The 16,233-nt window shown below is 40.8% G+C and overlaps 1 protein-coding gene across 4 annotated transcripts in view; it reads left to right on the forward strand.

Moving 5' to 3' along the window:
- Positions 1 to 45: 45 nt before the first annotated feature.
- Positions 46 to 16,233, forward strand: part of SPAG6 (sperm associated antigen 6) — a 35,842-nt gene continuing 19,654 nt past the window's right edge. For 2 of the 4 annotated variants that reach the window (XM_039709941.1, XM_039709960.1), the window contains exons 1-4: positions 46 to 148; positions 258 to 353; positions 11,184 to 11,350; positions 14,810 to 14,993. In XM_039709941.1, coding sequence (XP_039565875.1) covers positions 124 to 148; positions 258 to 353; positions 11,184 to 11,350; positions 14,810 to 14,993 — 472 coding nt within the window. In that variant the 5' untranslated portion in view covers positions 46 to 123. Of the gene's footprint in view, positions 149 to 257; positions 354 to 11,183; positions 11,351 to 11,403; positions 13,909 to 14,809; positions 14,994 to 16,233 lie in introns of those variants that run through there. The other 2 variants (XM_039709951.1, XM_039709969.1) reach the window with 2 other exon arrangements.

Consider the following 16,233-nt stretch of genomic DNA (forward strand, 5'->3'; position numbering starts at 1 on the left):
GGCGGGCGGGCGCGCAGCGTCACCACCCAGGCCCCGCCCCCGGCGGCTCCGCTTCCGCCCGGTTGCCGGGGAGACGCGTCCATAGCGCGGAAATCCCCGCGGGCGCGGAGCCCGCCCGGCGCCATGAGCCAGCGGCAGGTCCTGCAAGGTAGGCCGGGCCGGGCCGGGGCCGGGGGAGCGGGAGCGGGAGCGGGGCTGGCTGTCGCCCGTCCGCCCGCCCTCCCGCTGACCCATGGCCCCGGCGCTGCCGCCCGCAGTGTTCGAGCAGTACCAGCGCGCCCGGTCGCAGTTCGCGCAGGCGGTGGCCGACCTCGCCGCCCGCCCGCAGAGCATCGACACTCTCCGGAGCGCAGGTACGCGGGGCCGGGCCGGGCCGGCCGCGGGTTTTACGCCCCGGGGCGGGGGCAGGGGCAGCGCGGGGCCGCCGCGGCCTTCCCCGGTTTTTGTTTTACCTCCCTCCTCCCCCGCTGGCCGCTCAGTTTCCGGAGATTTTTTTCCCGGTAGGATTTGGCCCCCACCCTGCTTGCCGAGTCCCCGCGTTGCGGAGGGAAGGTAAATTGCGCTGGGCGGCTGCGGGCGGCTGCCCCGGTGCCTGGCTGAGACCTCCGGGTCATCCCAAGGAAAATTTCTCTGTATAATCCTTTTTCAAATTTACTTCCTCCCGGTTCCGATATAGCTTTATGTAAAGTACAGAGACTGGAATTCCCGATGAAGCCAGCACTAATTTGCCGAGGAAATTCTACTTTCAGAAGAAACAAATTTTTTTACCGGCTTTACAAGTTGTTCCTAAATTCTTCGATGCTTTCTGCCGGCAGATTGGCTCAGTTTAGGAGGGATTTGATTCTGTTATATTGCTGTCATGGGATGTCGTGAACCAAATTGAACATTTTTAGAAAGAGGAGCTGCGGGAGCACTTCTACCAGCTGTTGTGCTGCTGGCATCTGGCAGACCCACTGTGCTCGGCCAAAGTTCCTGAGCTTAAAAGAGGAAAAAGAAGTGCCTGGTAATTGATTACCTGAATGACAATTTGAAAATGTGCTATACATCAGTGGTGGGTTTGCCATGTGGTATTCATGAATTGATTATGTTTTGATGTGTCTAGAATTTGTTCTTAATATTTGCTTCCCAGATCTAATAAAGTTTTCAGTCTTTTCTCAAATACAATGACATCTAACAAGCAAACGAAAAAGAAAACCCATGGTGTAAATATTTACAACTTTCTGTTATTGTGTTTACAACCATTTATTAGAATTGTTTTATTAAAAATATATCACTTAAATTCTTTCTAAGGAAACATTTCCTTTCATTATGGGAATGGCATGTTGATACCAGGCCTTTTGTATTACCTTGCTGTGGCTCTTGAATCTTTGTTTTGTTTCCCATCTTTTGGTGAGTTAATGACCCTGCTGTAGCTTATACAAATGATCTCTGTTTGCCAAGGGGACATCGTGGCCATAGGAATAATTTATGCCTTATTTGTAGGAAGAGGTCCCTCTGTGTCCTTTTACAGTCCTGGTTCTAGCAGCTCCCAGAGAGATCCTGTATAGGCAGGCTTCTTGCAGCTCAGCATTGTAAAATGCAGAAAGTTTCTATTTTAAGAAAACAATCAAAGTGCCAAGCTAACTTTAATTGCATTGTATTTCTTATAAAAATAACTATTTTAATGTAATCTGGTTGGTGACTTTACCTCAGAACTGAATTGTTGCTTGTGCAGAACAAATAATTGGCTCAGAGGCCTGAAACTTTCTTCTGCACACAGCTGGTGTTGGTCTGAAGGTTAGAACTGCAAGGATCAGGCTCTGGGTAGTAATGTGGAAATGTGCATTTGTGTAGGTTATCCTTCTTGGCTGGTTCTGGTCATGAGCTGCTTTTCCACAAGCTTTAGTTTTTCAGATGCTGGACAAGAGAGGAATGTCTGCAAATACAGCTGTTACAATTTATTTGGATGGCCCACAAATATTTTACCATCTTTCCCACCTGTGTCTTCAAAAATACCTTGTAGTTATATAATTGCAGTGAGAGCTGTTCATTTTGGCCTTTTCTGGATGTGCTAGATATAAGTTTTAAACCTCCTTGTAAATTGGACGTGATTAAATGTTTTTCTTTAAAACCTCCCACCAAATAAAATTGGTCCTTTTATTAAAACAAATATTTTGGGACATTGCTGTCTAGCAGATAACTGGTGTGCTTTTTATGGTCTTTATCCAGTGAGTGCTGGAGCAATGATTTAAATAAGATGCCTGTCTAAACTTATATCTGTGTATAAATCTGAATTTAAAGGGCTTTGGGGCATGTTTCTTATTCTGGTGAATAAGAATTCTAGCCATTCCTTATGGAGATTGCTGTTTTAAGAAGATGAAAAAAGCCTTTGCCCGCTGTTATTTTACATTAGCTATAGGAGTCAGGGGCACCTTGCAGGGTTCTTTTGTTGGATCTCAAAGGTTGTCAGGGTTTAGTATCTTTCTGGCAAAAGCAGAAGACAAGATTACAGCGACTTGAATTTGAGCAAAGTTAAATCCTTAAATTGTACTGTCATGTACTCTTGTGTTACTAGTCTCAGTTTATATTCCTGGAATAAGAATGAAAGATGAATGCTCAAGGAATAAAGCATCTGATCCCATTTTAGAAGTAATTTTGATAAATACTTAACATGTTATAAGGACAATAAATACTTGCTTGAGACCTTATTCTTTATGGAGGTGTCTCTGGACACCATGCTAACATCATGAAAGACAGAAGTGTTGAAAAAGTAATTCTTTACTACCCTCTAAGCCCTGCTTCTGTGGTATTGAGCTAGGGACAAGCCGTGGTATTGTTGCCCATTTGGAGCCTGCAGGCTGGAGGGGAGCAAGCAGCCAGGATCAGAGGCAGCAGCTCCTCATGCTGGCTTGACTGTTGAGAAACCTCAGGGTACCAATTCTGTGGAGACTCCTGTGTATGACCTGTAAGGAAACTGGTGGGAAGCTGAAAAGAAGGTCAGACAGGGCCAACAGGAAGCCCACCTTTCCTTAGGGCAGCTGTCTTCTGAAGTTCTGTGTCTCATCAAGTTCTGGAGCTGCTTTTCCCACTGGGCAGAAATCTCAGTGTTGTAACCAGGGAACTGGAACCTGGCCCTGGGCTTCAACACGTTTATGTGGCACTGGCTCTTTCCTGGTGAAGAATGTCCTGGGGGTTGGTGCCTGGGAGCTTAACAGCTTTCTGGTGGCAAGAAAGTGCAAGGAATCATTAGAGAGATTCCTTTGTTGGAACTCATTCCTGTGTGTTTTCCAATTCTCTGTTTTGCTTTGATAAAGTTGTTCCTTATGATTAAATACTACCATGAATAAATATAGGATTTGTAATTTGAATGTTTAGTTAGTTGATACTTGGGGAGAAAAGGCTGCTCCAAAACTCCTAAACCTTTTCCATTTAGTAAATACACATGTGAAACAATGACAGACATTTCATCAAATCTTGTTTTTTGAGGGCTGCTGACTAATGGGAGAAGCTACTTTGATAGTAGTAACTTTAAATGTAAATCTGTTCATTTGGTAGCTACTGCTCATGGAATTTGGCACTGGATTGCATTATTCAGCTCCACACCTCCTCATCCTTCTAATATTTAAAATCCAAGAAACAGGCTATTTTCAGTTATAATGGCAGATGAACTTGAGCTCTGGTTCTTGCACTGAGATTTAGGTAGCTGCCTGTATTTTAGAAGAGCTAGGTGAAAATCTGAAGTGCTTCAAGTTTGTAACAGTGGTAGTCACTGAGAGTCTAATTCTTAGGTTTTTTTCCTTGTGAAGTGCAGTGCTCTGTAAATAAACAACTCCTTTGAAATTGCATTTTGTTTTGATTTTTTGAAGGCGTTTACAATTCAGGATTAATACATGTATTCAGAATAATTAATTTTGTGTATTTGTTTTTGATTGATTATTTGATTATTTTTATTTATTTATTTATCTTGCGTTAGAACATATGGTGATGGCAATGTTGCTTTAATATGTGAGTTATTTAAGGCTGTCATTGTGATCCAGAAACAGTTTAGTCTTGCTACTTTGACTCTAAATATATTACAAGATCAGCTCTTTAACCCCTTTCTTGGGGCTAATCACATTCTTAAGTGTAATGACTGCAGAAGTCATGGGGAAAGCTGAGTATGGAACATGGAAAAACAGATGTGTGGTGCAGCAGCCTGTGTGCTGGGGCCCTGCACACCTGGCTTCCCTTCACATTGCTGCTGGGGTATTTCTGTCATCTCAGGCACATAACTTCATTGTTGGCTTGCTGGAGAGTCTGCAGGGTTCCAGGAAAGTTCTAAAATGTCACTGTAAATGAAGATCCTCTCCCAGTGAATCTCTTCCAAGTGTCCTCCCACTCCATCAGCCCACAGCCCTGAGCCCAGGTGTCCCTTCCATTATGCCTGGTATCAAGCTGCTTCTCAGCCTTACGCTCCAGTCCTCAGCCCTCTCCTCCATTTTCACCTCCGGGCTTTTTCTCCTGTACCTGCTCCACACAATCCATGTTGGCAAGAGGCTAAAGCCTGGAAACAGAACTCAGAGTCAGACTAGGGCTCCACCAGCAGCCCTTGTGGCATGGCAGGTTTCCCCTATTTTGTGGTCTGTTTTTCTGTAGGTTAAGGGTGATGTCATCAGTGTTAGTTCTTTCCTGGCTGCAGACCTATTCCACTGGTGACAGGTTTTAAAAGCTGTATTTCTGAATCTCTGGATTGGTTTTAGGAGACTTTATTTTTAAGAAAATGCTGTTCAAATTGATTACCCTCCTCCAACTACATGGAATATTTTTGCCTATGCTTTTCTCAATCTTTTTCTGATGTGTGTATTTTAAATATACTGTTTTTCAATGTGACTGTTGGACACTTGGCCCCGAGTAATCAGAACGAGACCCTAGGATGGGGTTTTAGGTTATAGTTCCATATTTTTTAAAATATTAAGGATATGATTTTCAGGTTTTGTACGATAGCACTTAATAGAAAGCTTGGGAGCATTTGCATCTTGGAGGTGTATATGCATGGACAGACTCCAGTGCCCTCAAGTAGCCAGTTTCAACACAGGAGTTTATGTACTCTCTTTTGTAAGAGATGCACACAACTTCAGTGGTTTTGTTTGTTTGTTTGTTGTTTGTTTTGTTTTTTTTGTTTTCTAAAAAAAATTCCAAGTAGCCAGTTTCAACGCTGGAGTTTATGTACTCTCTTTTGTAAGGGGTGCACACAACTTCAGTGGTTTTGCTTGTTTGTTGTTTGTTGGGTTTGGTTTTTTTTTTTTTTTTTTGTTGTTTGTTTTGTTTTTTTTGTTTTCTAAAAAAAATTTTGATTTACTGAGCTTTAGCAATGTGGCATAAAAGACAAAAGATTGTCTTTGCAGTTGTAGTAGATCAGGTGTGGAGAGTGGCTTTCCCAACATTTTGATTTACTGAGCCTTAGCAGCAGAAGTGGGAGAGGATTAATGCGATGTGGCATAAAAGACAAAAGGTTGTCTTTGCAGTTGTAGTAGATCAGGTGTGGAGAGTGGCTTTCCCAAAGGCTTTATGACATGGTGGTGCCTGATGAAGGGAAGAAGGAGGCTGTTTTAAGGAAAGTACAAGAGAGGTGACATAGAAGAAGAAAAAAAAATGCATCTGAAGCTGGAGGATTGACTTTTTTTGTAACTCAGTCAAGTGAAAGCTCAACTGTTCCTCCTCTTCTCAGTCTCCTGGCCTGTCTGGAGATTTGCAAGTGAAATGTCAAAACCAGAATTTTTTAGAAACTTTATTCTCATCTTAACAAGTGGACATTAAAAATAAGCAGCTCCTTGTGACCACCTTGGTTTTGGTGTGTCTGTACACAATTGCATGGTGGCCACTAAAAGCCCTATAAGTGGTATTTTCAGAAATTTGTCCTCTTGTAACAGGATTAGTTCTGCTTCATTAATGCAGAAACAGGGTCTGGCATCTAAGGAGGAGAAACTTGCTGTTCCTCGATCCTTCAGGAATCTTCAGTGATACTGTCAAGCTGAATCTGCATTATGTCCCACACCATCTGGCAGTTGCTGTGCGAATTACTCCATCAGCCAGAGTCTCTGTTACCAAACTGTATTTATGTTCCCTGGGGTCTCTGGAGGATGGTGGTTGTGCTGTGCATGGAACTGTGGCAGTGAGGAGACCTTTCTCGTGACAGGTCACACTTGAGGAGTCCGTACGTGAGACCTGCATACTCTGCTGTCTCTGGAAGAGGCTGTGTCAAGACGAGCGAGTGTGAAAATTCTCTCTCGCTGCTCTTCTGGGAAATTTGTTTTAAGCAGGGGATTTAAAACTCACTGCTATGCAGTTCCTAGAAAAAGTTTGTTGAAGGTATGGTGTTGGGGTGCGGCAGAAATAAATTTCCATTTTATTTCCTTGTTAAGTCAGCTGAATTTGGCATAAAGAGCTCTGAAACATCAAGCTGATATGATGAATGTTTGAGTGCTACTGTTAACTCTGTGGATGTTCTAAATGTAACAGGTAGCACACAAAAATGAGAAGATGTTATCTTGGTCCAAAGCATAAATTAGAAGGACAGCATCTTCAAGATAAGAGTATGTCCAGAGACAACAGTAGTGTAGAATGATTTTTTTCCCCCCACATTTTAAACCAGAAATTATTTTTCCTTTAAGGAAGGAGGATAAGGTTAGAGTAGTCATCTTCAGATGCAGAAATGGAAAGAATTTCCAGTGTAGTGATTCTGTTTTGTGACTAGTCAAGTTTGACAGGGATTTCATGGGGATGGGAGGAGGGCAGAAGTATTTTGCATGAATTCCAGGTTGTTTTCCCAAAAAAATCAAAATGGCCAAGCAAAAATTGCCATCTCCAGAATAGTGACTGTTTGTTTCCTGCAGAAACTTAGAATGAAAAAAAAAGTTGGAACCTACTCTGCCCCGAGTGATTTTTTTTCTGTTTGTTTGTTTCCCAGATAGGCAGCAGCCAGCACTTGCTTGCTAAAAGAAAGTGCATCAGGCCTGTGTGTAACAGCTCCACTTGAGAAGTGTGTGTTAGGAGTGATTCAGCTTCTAAAGTGTGTCATTCTTTGAAACAAATTTGAGTGGGAAACTGAGGATAGAAAGGGGAATCGTTCCTTGCCCAATGTCAGTCAAGGTTCTGTGATGCAAGAGAGAATATTTGGCAGTAATTCTCTGTTACTCAGTTTCTGAGTGCTAGTGGGAACTCTTCCAAAATAAATCTAGTCCAATAGTCTAAATGCCTTATTTTGTAGTTTACTTTCTGTGTGGTTGCTTTTGAATTAGAGTTAATGAATTTCCTACTGCTGTCACAACAGACTTATTTAGAAGAAGACCAAAGAGTTCTAAAGTTTACAGCAACAAGACACTGCTACTCCATGATCTGTATGGCCCTGTTCACTTGAGTGAATGGTCAGGATAAAAGGAAGTAGTTGGAAGGTTCTTGCCTATTTTCCTGCTCTAAGTAATGTTAAATACATTTGAATTTAATTAAAAATGCTGATAGGAATCCTGGCTTGGACCTCTTTGGAGGAGTAGACTTTGCAGTAAACAGGATAGATGAAAGGAAGAGATCAAATAGAGGAGGTCACCAAATACAGCTGCCTCTGGAACAAAGAGCTGGGCTGGGCCCAGTGCAGGAAAGGCTCATCCTGTGCCAGGCACATCTGTCCTTTACAGCACTGTCTGCAAAAGTCCTAGAAGGAAAGGTTGGATATCTTGGCTTCCTGTAGGTGTTTTAGTGGAGACCACAGGATCTCTGAGTAGCTGCTTTCACACTCTCAGAATTATTTTTTTTAAGTGCTGTAAAGAAAGAAATAGTAGGTTTGCTGAAGATACAAAAATTATGGCAGTGGTGAAAGCTCCTCAAGCAGTTGGTCCTGCAGAGTAACTGGAGGTGATGGAAAGCATCTTGACACAGAGAAAGAAAGTGGTTTTAAGATAAGGTGGAAACTAGAGGTAAAAGTTTTTAATTATTATCAATGCACAGGCATGGTCTAAGCCTATATATACTTCTCTCAATTCTCAGTTAATTGGATGTGAATATAAGGCTTGTACAGCAGTTTTTTCTTTGTTTTGTTTCTCCAGAACTTGTTCCATTGTAATTATTTGTCTACTGTCTCTTCTTACATTCAAGCATGACTTTAAGAAAATACAGTCTCCTTGAGGACCAGCACAGTTGCTATTATTTCTGAACCTGTGGGGCTTTTTTTTGTAATTGTGTTGTAACATTTTGTGTCCTTTCTTCAAATAGTAACTCCCATTTGATTTTTCATCTCTTTCCTTATTATAAGTTGTACCAGCTAAAGTAATTTGCAGTAGAACATTTTGTGCTGATGCTTAAATGTCATCACTAAACTTTACATGGTTTGTACTGTCATGAAATGCAAGGCATTGGTCATGGGGAGGCATGCTGCTTGGAAGTATTTTCAGACTGAAGGCTTTTTAGGCTGTTCCAAAAGTGAAAGCTGTATCAGCTAATCTTGAAAAAACAAAATATATAAATCTTACGTTTGGAACAATTCAAACCATGTATGTATGTAAACATTGTTAAATGTGGTTTTACATTTTGCCATGTCTAGGTATGTCATAAAGGTCAGAAATGTGTCATGTGGCCTGGACCTAGCTCCTGGGTTAAGTGATTCTAGTCTCTTTAAATTTCAGTGGATTTGAGATCATCAGAATTGAACTGTCTGATACATTCTGGTTTAATGTCCCAGCCATCAGGTTCTTAGCTTTTTTAGGGTCAGGACACTGCAGGCTGAAGTGTTCCTTTCCCTCTCCCCCAACCACTTCTGACAAGCTCTTTTATATTAGTAAAATTATTTTTTCCCCTTTCTTTTTTTTTCTCCTATCTGTTAAATAATCTTGTTTTTATATTATCTCAAGCCAAGAGCTCAAATGTAATATCTGTACAGTAAATGCAAGTGAACTTCCTTGTAAGTGTTCCTGCTTCACTGAAATACCTTCAGTGTAGATCATAAGAACAGTGTGAGGTCCCCTTAGGAATTTCAGCAGCTGTTTGACCATGCAACTGATGTTAGAGGGAAGGACAGAAAAATACCTTCCCACAGAGGGTGTAGATGAGATAGAAGATAACAGATGATACATGGCATTGGCCCCAACTCATATATTTGTTTTTACTTCTCATTTGTCATATAAAGTATTTAGTGGTTTTTGATATGAAACATAACTTGCTAATGACACCATACCTGCCAAGGAGAGTTCATGAGAAGATGTCAGTGATGGCCACATTCTGAAGTACTGATTTCTGCGAGTGCTAAATGAATTCACATTGATCTGACAATACTGGAGGATCCATCTTTTGTCATTGGTACACAGGAGGCCTCTTTCAGCTCCCAGTGGCTTTAACAGAAGGGTGAGCAGATCCCAGCTGTATTACAGAACTGTTTCGTAGGTTCAGTTTACTTGCTTTTTTTATGTGTCCCCCTGAAACCTGTGTTACTCTGTCTTGTGAACATGCTGGGAGGTTGTACCTCTCATGATAGTGCAGCTTTTGTCTAGAGTATTGACCTTCCTAAATTTTTTTTAGCATGGCCTCCATGGTTAGTTTTTTGTGTCCTTCCAGCCCCTTCAGAGCCATGTATAGATGTTTTGGCTATTTTCTTCTTGCTGGGAGCAATTTGGTTTTGGTGTAAAATAAAAGTGAGACTTTTACTGCTTCTCTACTTACTTTTTTTTTTCTTTTTAGGGAAAGAAGTATGCTACAGGTATAACTTCTTATAGCCTGCATCCCTTGGACTATTCCTTGCTCTGAGGTCCTCAGCTTTTCCTTGTCATGGAGTGCCTGTTGAACACCTGGGTGTTTGTTGCTTGCCATTAGGCAGTGATCCCCCAGTGTGGCACTGTCACACCCAAAGGCCTTTGTTCAGTTCTAATAACCATAGGAGCCCTTGAGAAGGCAAGTCTTGCTTTCTTTCACTTTTGCTTAACTAGATCTTTATATTTGTAAAAAAACCAGTGGAAAGGACTGAGAGAGCTGATATGAAGAGACCTGTAGCTCTGAGTGTTCATTGTTCTGTTGTAACACATCTCCATTTTCAGAGACCTCTGCTTTCTGGCTAAGGTGTAAAGTCCTAAATGTTAATTCATGGAGCTGGCTGCTACAGGGACATTTAAGGATCACAATACAAGTAATTTTCCCTTCCCAGACCTTACGAGTCACTTTCTTTATATAACCATTTGGATCTCATTTCAACCCTTACGGAAGAGTCTGTTAAACTAACATGAAGAGCTTCCACATACAGATTGGTCATCTTTGATCATCCTTGTTCTCTTTCACTCAGCTTTTTTCAGTTCTACTTTAGTGGAGGGTATTAAATGTGATAGTGATGACCCCTGCTTTAGCCTCTACCCCTTTCCCAATAATCCTGAGCACTCTGTATACTTCTGCAGGTAAAGTTTCTCCTCCACTGCTGAGCAAAAGTTGGGATCTTTATGGAACTGTCTGTTCTAACATTGAGTTTTTCTCCTGGTTGGTAGTAATCTGTTTGGGGTCCATCACTGCATATGTGAGGTTGGAGTTGGGTTCCCTGCATGAGCTCCATTTTCACTTTCCATTTGTTAGCCAGTCATTCAGTCTGTAACTTTTTATAGTTTCCCTTGCTGCTACTTTTACATTTTTTATGCTTAGCTGATATACTGTGAACTCATCAGTGAAAACACATCATAAATAATAACATGATAAGAAAACCTACAACTCTTGTGTCTGGAGTGTAATGTATTATGGATATTGGTCTTCAAGTCAGTCATTGTTACAGCAGATGAAATGTAATTTGGTGTAGTTCATTGTAGAGGTTCTACTGGCATGATGAGTGAGGAACACGCCAGTGTCTTCTCACCAGAATCTCCAGATGGAGTTTCCCGTGCACACGGTAACACATGTATTTTATGTATGTTTAAATATAATTTCATTTCTTGTGTAAACTTTAAGATGTATTTTATAGATATGTGTATGCACCTTATTTCTGCATGTGCCCTTTTTCTGATTTCAGAATTGTTTTGTACCTATGAAAATGGGCAGAAACATCAGCAGTGCTATCCAATGCCAACTTCATTTCAGTGGAACACCTGGATTTCCTACATGTTCAAATTCCCTGGAAGAGTAAATTAGCAGGTTTTTAGGGGTAAAGGCAAATGTTTAGAAAAACGTCTGCTTACCAAATTGGCTTTTGTCTTCCTACTGCAACTCAGGTGTAGTGTGTTTGCTGAGACCTCTTTTGCTGGACATTGTCCCGAGTATCCGCCAGACCGCTGCCTTGGCTCTTGGGAGACTCGCTGATTATGACGTGGGGCTGGCAGAGGTGATCGTGAAGGCAGGAATTCTTCCACAGCTCATATGTGTACTGCCTGAGGAGAATGTAAGGCATGGTTGTTCTCTTAAGTAATATTTTTTTCAAGTATTATACAGGGAAAGGGAAATCTTTCTGGATCAGCATCTGCTGTTATTCTAATAGGACATTAAATGTATTGAAGTCAGAGCAGCATGTATGTTTGAACCCCTGAGAGATCACTGTGTACTGTATCCTGAAGTCTGGCTTCAAGTAAGCTTGACTTTAAAATATTGTATTACCATTTGATGCACTACAGGAAATACATTCATTGCACTGTAACATTTTTAAAATGTTGAGTGATGCTTTATAAAAGGTCCCTCTTCAAAAAGGAGACAGTTTGGAAGCTGTGGTGATAATTGACTCAGTTTTGTCCGTAATACCAGACATGTGTAAAATACATATAAAACCCCTGAAGTTCTGTAATGGAATACTTTGTATCTCCAAATGCAGACCTTTGGAAATCTGTAGTGTGAGAAATAACAAACCTCTGACACAGGAAAATATACAGAAAGGTTTTCATCTTCATATTTGTCAAAACCAAACAAAGTACAGTCACAAATGCAATGCAAATAAACCTGTTGGTCTTTTCCACTCCCTTCCTCACATTTTCCTTCAAGTTCTGTGTCTCTTTCAGCTTTGATTTTTTGAATGATGCTAACCTAGCATCATTCAAATTAACAGAAATATTTTCAAGTAAGGTTCCTAGCAGCTGGAAACTGACAGCCGAAGTGTTAAGTGCACTTATATCACAATCACACTTATATTGCAGCTTTGATTTATGAAAAGTAGGTTTTCAATGGAAATATAATCTGGAAAACCATATATTTTAATTTTCAATCTTTGGAGGAAAAAAAATATCTAAATGTATGAATTGCATACTTTTTGTGCCTATACATTTAAAGCATTGCCTATACAATTAAAATTGGAAAAGAAAACACTAAAGAAAAACTTTGATGGCAAGATACTGGTATAGTATGAAAAGAAAGTAAAGATTTTAATTAGACAAGGTTATAAACATTTTGGTTATTTTATTTCTATTTTTAAGGGAACAAAACTCTACCCACTGTTGGTTGGAAACTACCCCCTGCTACAACTTGAAACCCTCACTAAATTAGCTCAAGTACCCTGAGATAGAGTAATTAGGGGAAGCAACAGCAAGACTTGTGTGAGGTCATGGAAAGCCTGCTATGTCTTGGTGAGGGCAAGAGGAGGAAACTCATCCAGTTCATGCAGAGTTTAGCAAGCAGACAGTTTGTCACTTCCCACAGGCAAAGAAACCTTTTCCGTTCCACTCACTTGTAGTGTATCAACATCTGTATTTAAGGGTGAGATTCTTTGAGCACACAATGAATACTGTTTCTACATATTTATTGGGAACAGTCACAGGGTAACATCCCAGATCAATGTTTTGTCAGTTAAACTGAGCAAAATTCAGTTTTATAGCATATTCTGGCTATGCCTGTGAATATGGTTTGTTTCTAAAGAATGTGTTTTGGATAATGAAAACAAAGAAGTGTTTTTCTTTGCCAGGAGCATAATTACTTAACAGAAACAACATACCCATATTTGTACAGACTTATGTAAACAAATATGGCTCCATTGAGTTCAGCAAAACTTACAGTAACTTACATTATCTGGGGATTGGAGCATTTGTCTGTACTGTTTCCCTTAACTTCTGTTCCCCCTAAATGAGGTTTAATGCTTTGCTTGTAAATTATGTTTAATGTACCTGCTTGTAGACCTTAATTTAGAAAACTGGATTTTTGGAATAAAGGGATTATATCAGTACTGGTAAACTAAGGCAGGTAAGGGCATGTTTTGGAGCATGGAAAGATGACTGTGCTCATTAATCAGTAGCAGGCTCTCTGATGTGGTTTTAGGCAATACAAGCCATCAAACTACACAACAATGCTTGAACATGGTTTGAGGGATAGGACAAGTCAGGAAGAGTTTCCAGTGGCATAGATGAGGCCGTTGTGCTTTGAGGAAAGAGGAGTTTAGGTGCATGGATGTGTTATGCTGTGTCACCTTCCTTTAGGGCCAGGGAGTGGGTCTGGGTGCATTTTATTTCCTGGGGGCCATTGCAGATACTGTTCTGTTGCCATATCTCAGTGCTTTAGATCAGGCTTTTGAAGGTGTTTGGGTACCTGACAGGATACACAAAAGCACTCAACGTGGTTCTTTGTTTTTCTGGACTTGGTCCAGAAGGGATGTGGGCTTTGCATTGTTTAAATTTTGGGTGCCTTGACAGTAGGACTAGCACTGCAGAGTGCCCAGGCTCCCTGTGCAGAGCAGGGGAGAGCCAAGCATCTTGGGATGAGATCAAAGCCAGCTGGCATACGGAGAGAGCCCTCTAGAGCTTGTCCATAGGGATCATCTGTCAGGGCCCAGGCTGGAGGGCATGCTCCAGGCACACAGACATAGCAGCAGGTTACTTGTGTCCCCATGAATCTTGTCCTTCACGAGGGAGGGGAACAGCCTGTCTTTCTCACAACATGGTTTTCTCTGGCCAGAGTACTTTAACTGGGCTCTGGATTTTGAAAATGTAAGGCAGTAGAGGAAACTTCAGCTTCCATATCCTAATGGTGGGTATAAAACTGCAGGAGGAGAGTGAAATGCGATTTTTTGAGGGAAGACTTAACTGTGCTTTTAGAAGAAATCACTGCTGCAGTTTACGTGGGAGCCCCATGCTGTGTGCAGTGTCATGCATTATATATACATACTGAAACCATTATTTGGTCCAGCACTGAGGGAGATGGGCAGAATTGAGACAAGAGCTTAGACTTTGTGTGCTCTTATGACAAAAGGGCCAGGTGCTTAGTCCTGTTCAAAGGGAGCTTTTTCTGGACACAGGCAGAAGTAAAATTGCAGTCTGCTTGGACAAAATTGAAGGTTGTTAAGTATTGGGTGTTGGTGGGATGGGTTTTCAGTATCCTAGCTGTGGGTTTTAGGCAGTATTTAGGCATTTCAGGATTCAGTTCCTAAACTCTTGTATTGGATCTAATTCTTTCCGTCTCATTTTCCTGTTTGCAAATGTAACTAGTGTTTTCTCACAGAGATATTGTGAGAGTATCTGTTTTAGAAAGTGGAAAATGTTGTAAGTGTTACAGATGGGTAGAATTATTTTAGGACCTTGCCCTGCATAACCTGTGTAATCTGGTTAAATATGTTAAGAGTTACTGTTTTTGCAGCTCTTGTTCACGACTCACTTAAACAAACAGACTTACTTAGACTACTCTCTTTTTCCCATATCCTCTTAGCTCTCTCATTTTTTTCTGTTTGTTTATGCACTTGCTGCAGATTTTATATCATGAGCTGTCCCAAAGAACTGTAGCCTAATTGTCTGTGTGATGTCCAGTGGTCCTGATTTGGATCTGTATGAGATATTGCTGCTACTAAAAAAGTCTAATTTAGGCATGTCTGTGCTATATTGTGCTTCAAACTTCTTAATGTTAGTGAAAGTTTGTTTGTTTCTGATTTGTCTAGCGTTACTACAAGAAAGCAGCTGCATTTGTGCTAAGAGCAATTGCTAAACATTCTCCACAACTAGCTCAGGCAATAGTTCATTGTGGAGCTCTGGAAATGCTGGCGGTTTGCTTGGAAGATTTTGACCCTGGAGTCAAAGAAGGTGCATCTTGGGCATTTGGGTACATTGCCCGACACAATGCAGGTAACAAGTTTCATGTGTGTTATTTTTTACCTTAATGTCATGTGATAACAATAATGAATTGTGTTGTTTGGTAAATATAACAAGATGATTTTTCTTCTCTACTGTTACAAAATTTTAAATTTGGGATGGAACCCTAGTGTGACTGTACCATTCCAGCAATGCTGTAGCTTTTTGTGGGAAACTGGCATACCTGACACCAGCAGCACCCAGTTAATGAGAGGTGCTTTAAGAGAAGATGTTTTGGGCCCGTGGTCAGAAAAGGACACAACTCTGCTTTATTCCTCTTCATTAACAGATTTCTGAATCTTTATATATTGTGTAGGTGTTACTGCAGAACCAGGTCTCTTTTGCTTGACATTAGTTCTTCTTTGATATACATAGTTGACTGGAGAAGCCTAGGGAGGAGCAAGTTTGATTCATTCATTACAGTAGTGTTTGCAGGATGAATAGGCCAAATTTATTGCACTATGTTATCATTAGCCAGTGGACCACACTACTCTCTGGGAGTCAGGAATAGATCCTAGGAATCCAATATTGAGCTGTCTCACAGGCAGTTGTATAACTCACTGGTGGTGTCATGTTCCTATTTAAACACTGATCCACGTGGTTGATACTTCTTCTACCAGCTATTTATATAGTTCAAGTAAAAGTTTAGACTGTGAATGAAAGAACTGAGGGAAGAAACCGCTAGCTGGAAGGGGTGGGAGAAATGGTTAGTGTTTGTATTATTCAAAATTAAACTAATTATAGGATCATAACCTTAACTCATGGTTTTATATTTGGTTTTGGCTCTAAAACATACATAGACTGATTTTGAAAGTGCTTTTCTTTGTTTTTTAATCAATACAGAATGCTGGAGTGCAGAAGGCATGGGGGATTCCCCCTTCCCACTTAGCGGGTTAGCTTACTGGGACAGTCTCCAGAGTTGTTAGCACCTTTCTAACTGACTGCATTTTCTGGGGAACAAATTAATTCTTGGGACACCTCTCTGGTAATGATCTTTTATCATTTGGTCATCAGGATTGAATTCCACCCTTGGTGGAAAATAATTGTTCCTTCCATCTGAAAGATATTTATTTAAATATCAAAAGTGTTCATTTGTGTAAATGTGTGTAGTATGTGTGTGTCTGCGTCAGTCTTAACATAAACATTTCTGCAGTTTTGTTATGTCACTAAATCAATATTGACTCACTCCAATTGCCCTTCATGCTATTCACTGCATGAATGCTGATGGAGCTTT

This window comes from Passer montanus, unplaced genomic scaffold (genome assembly GCF_014805655.1).
Source record: "Passer montanus isolate IOZ18808 unplaced genomic scaffold, ASM1480565v1 scaffold10, whole genome shotgun sequence".
Classification (NCBI taxonomy): domain Eukaryota; kingdom Metazoa; phylum Chordata; class Aves; order Passeriformes; family Passeridae; genus Passer; species Passer montanus.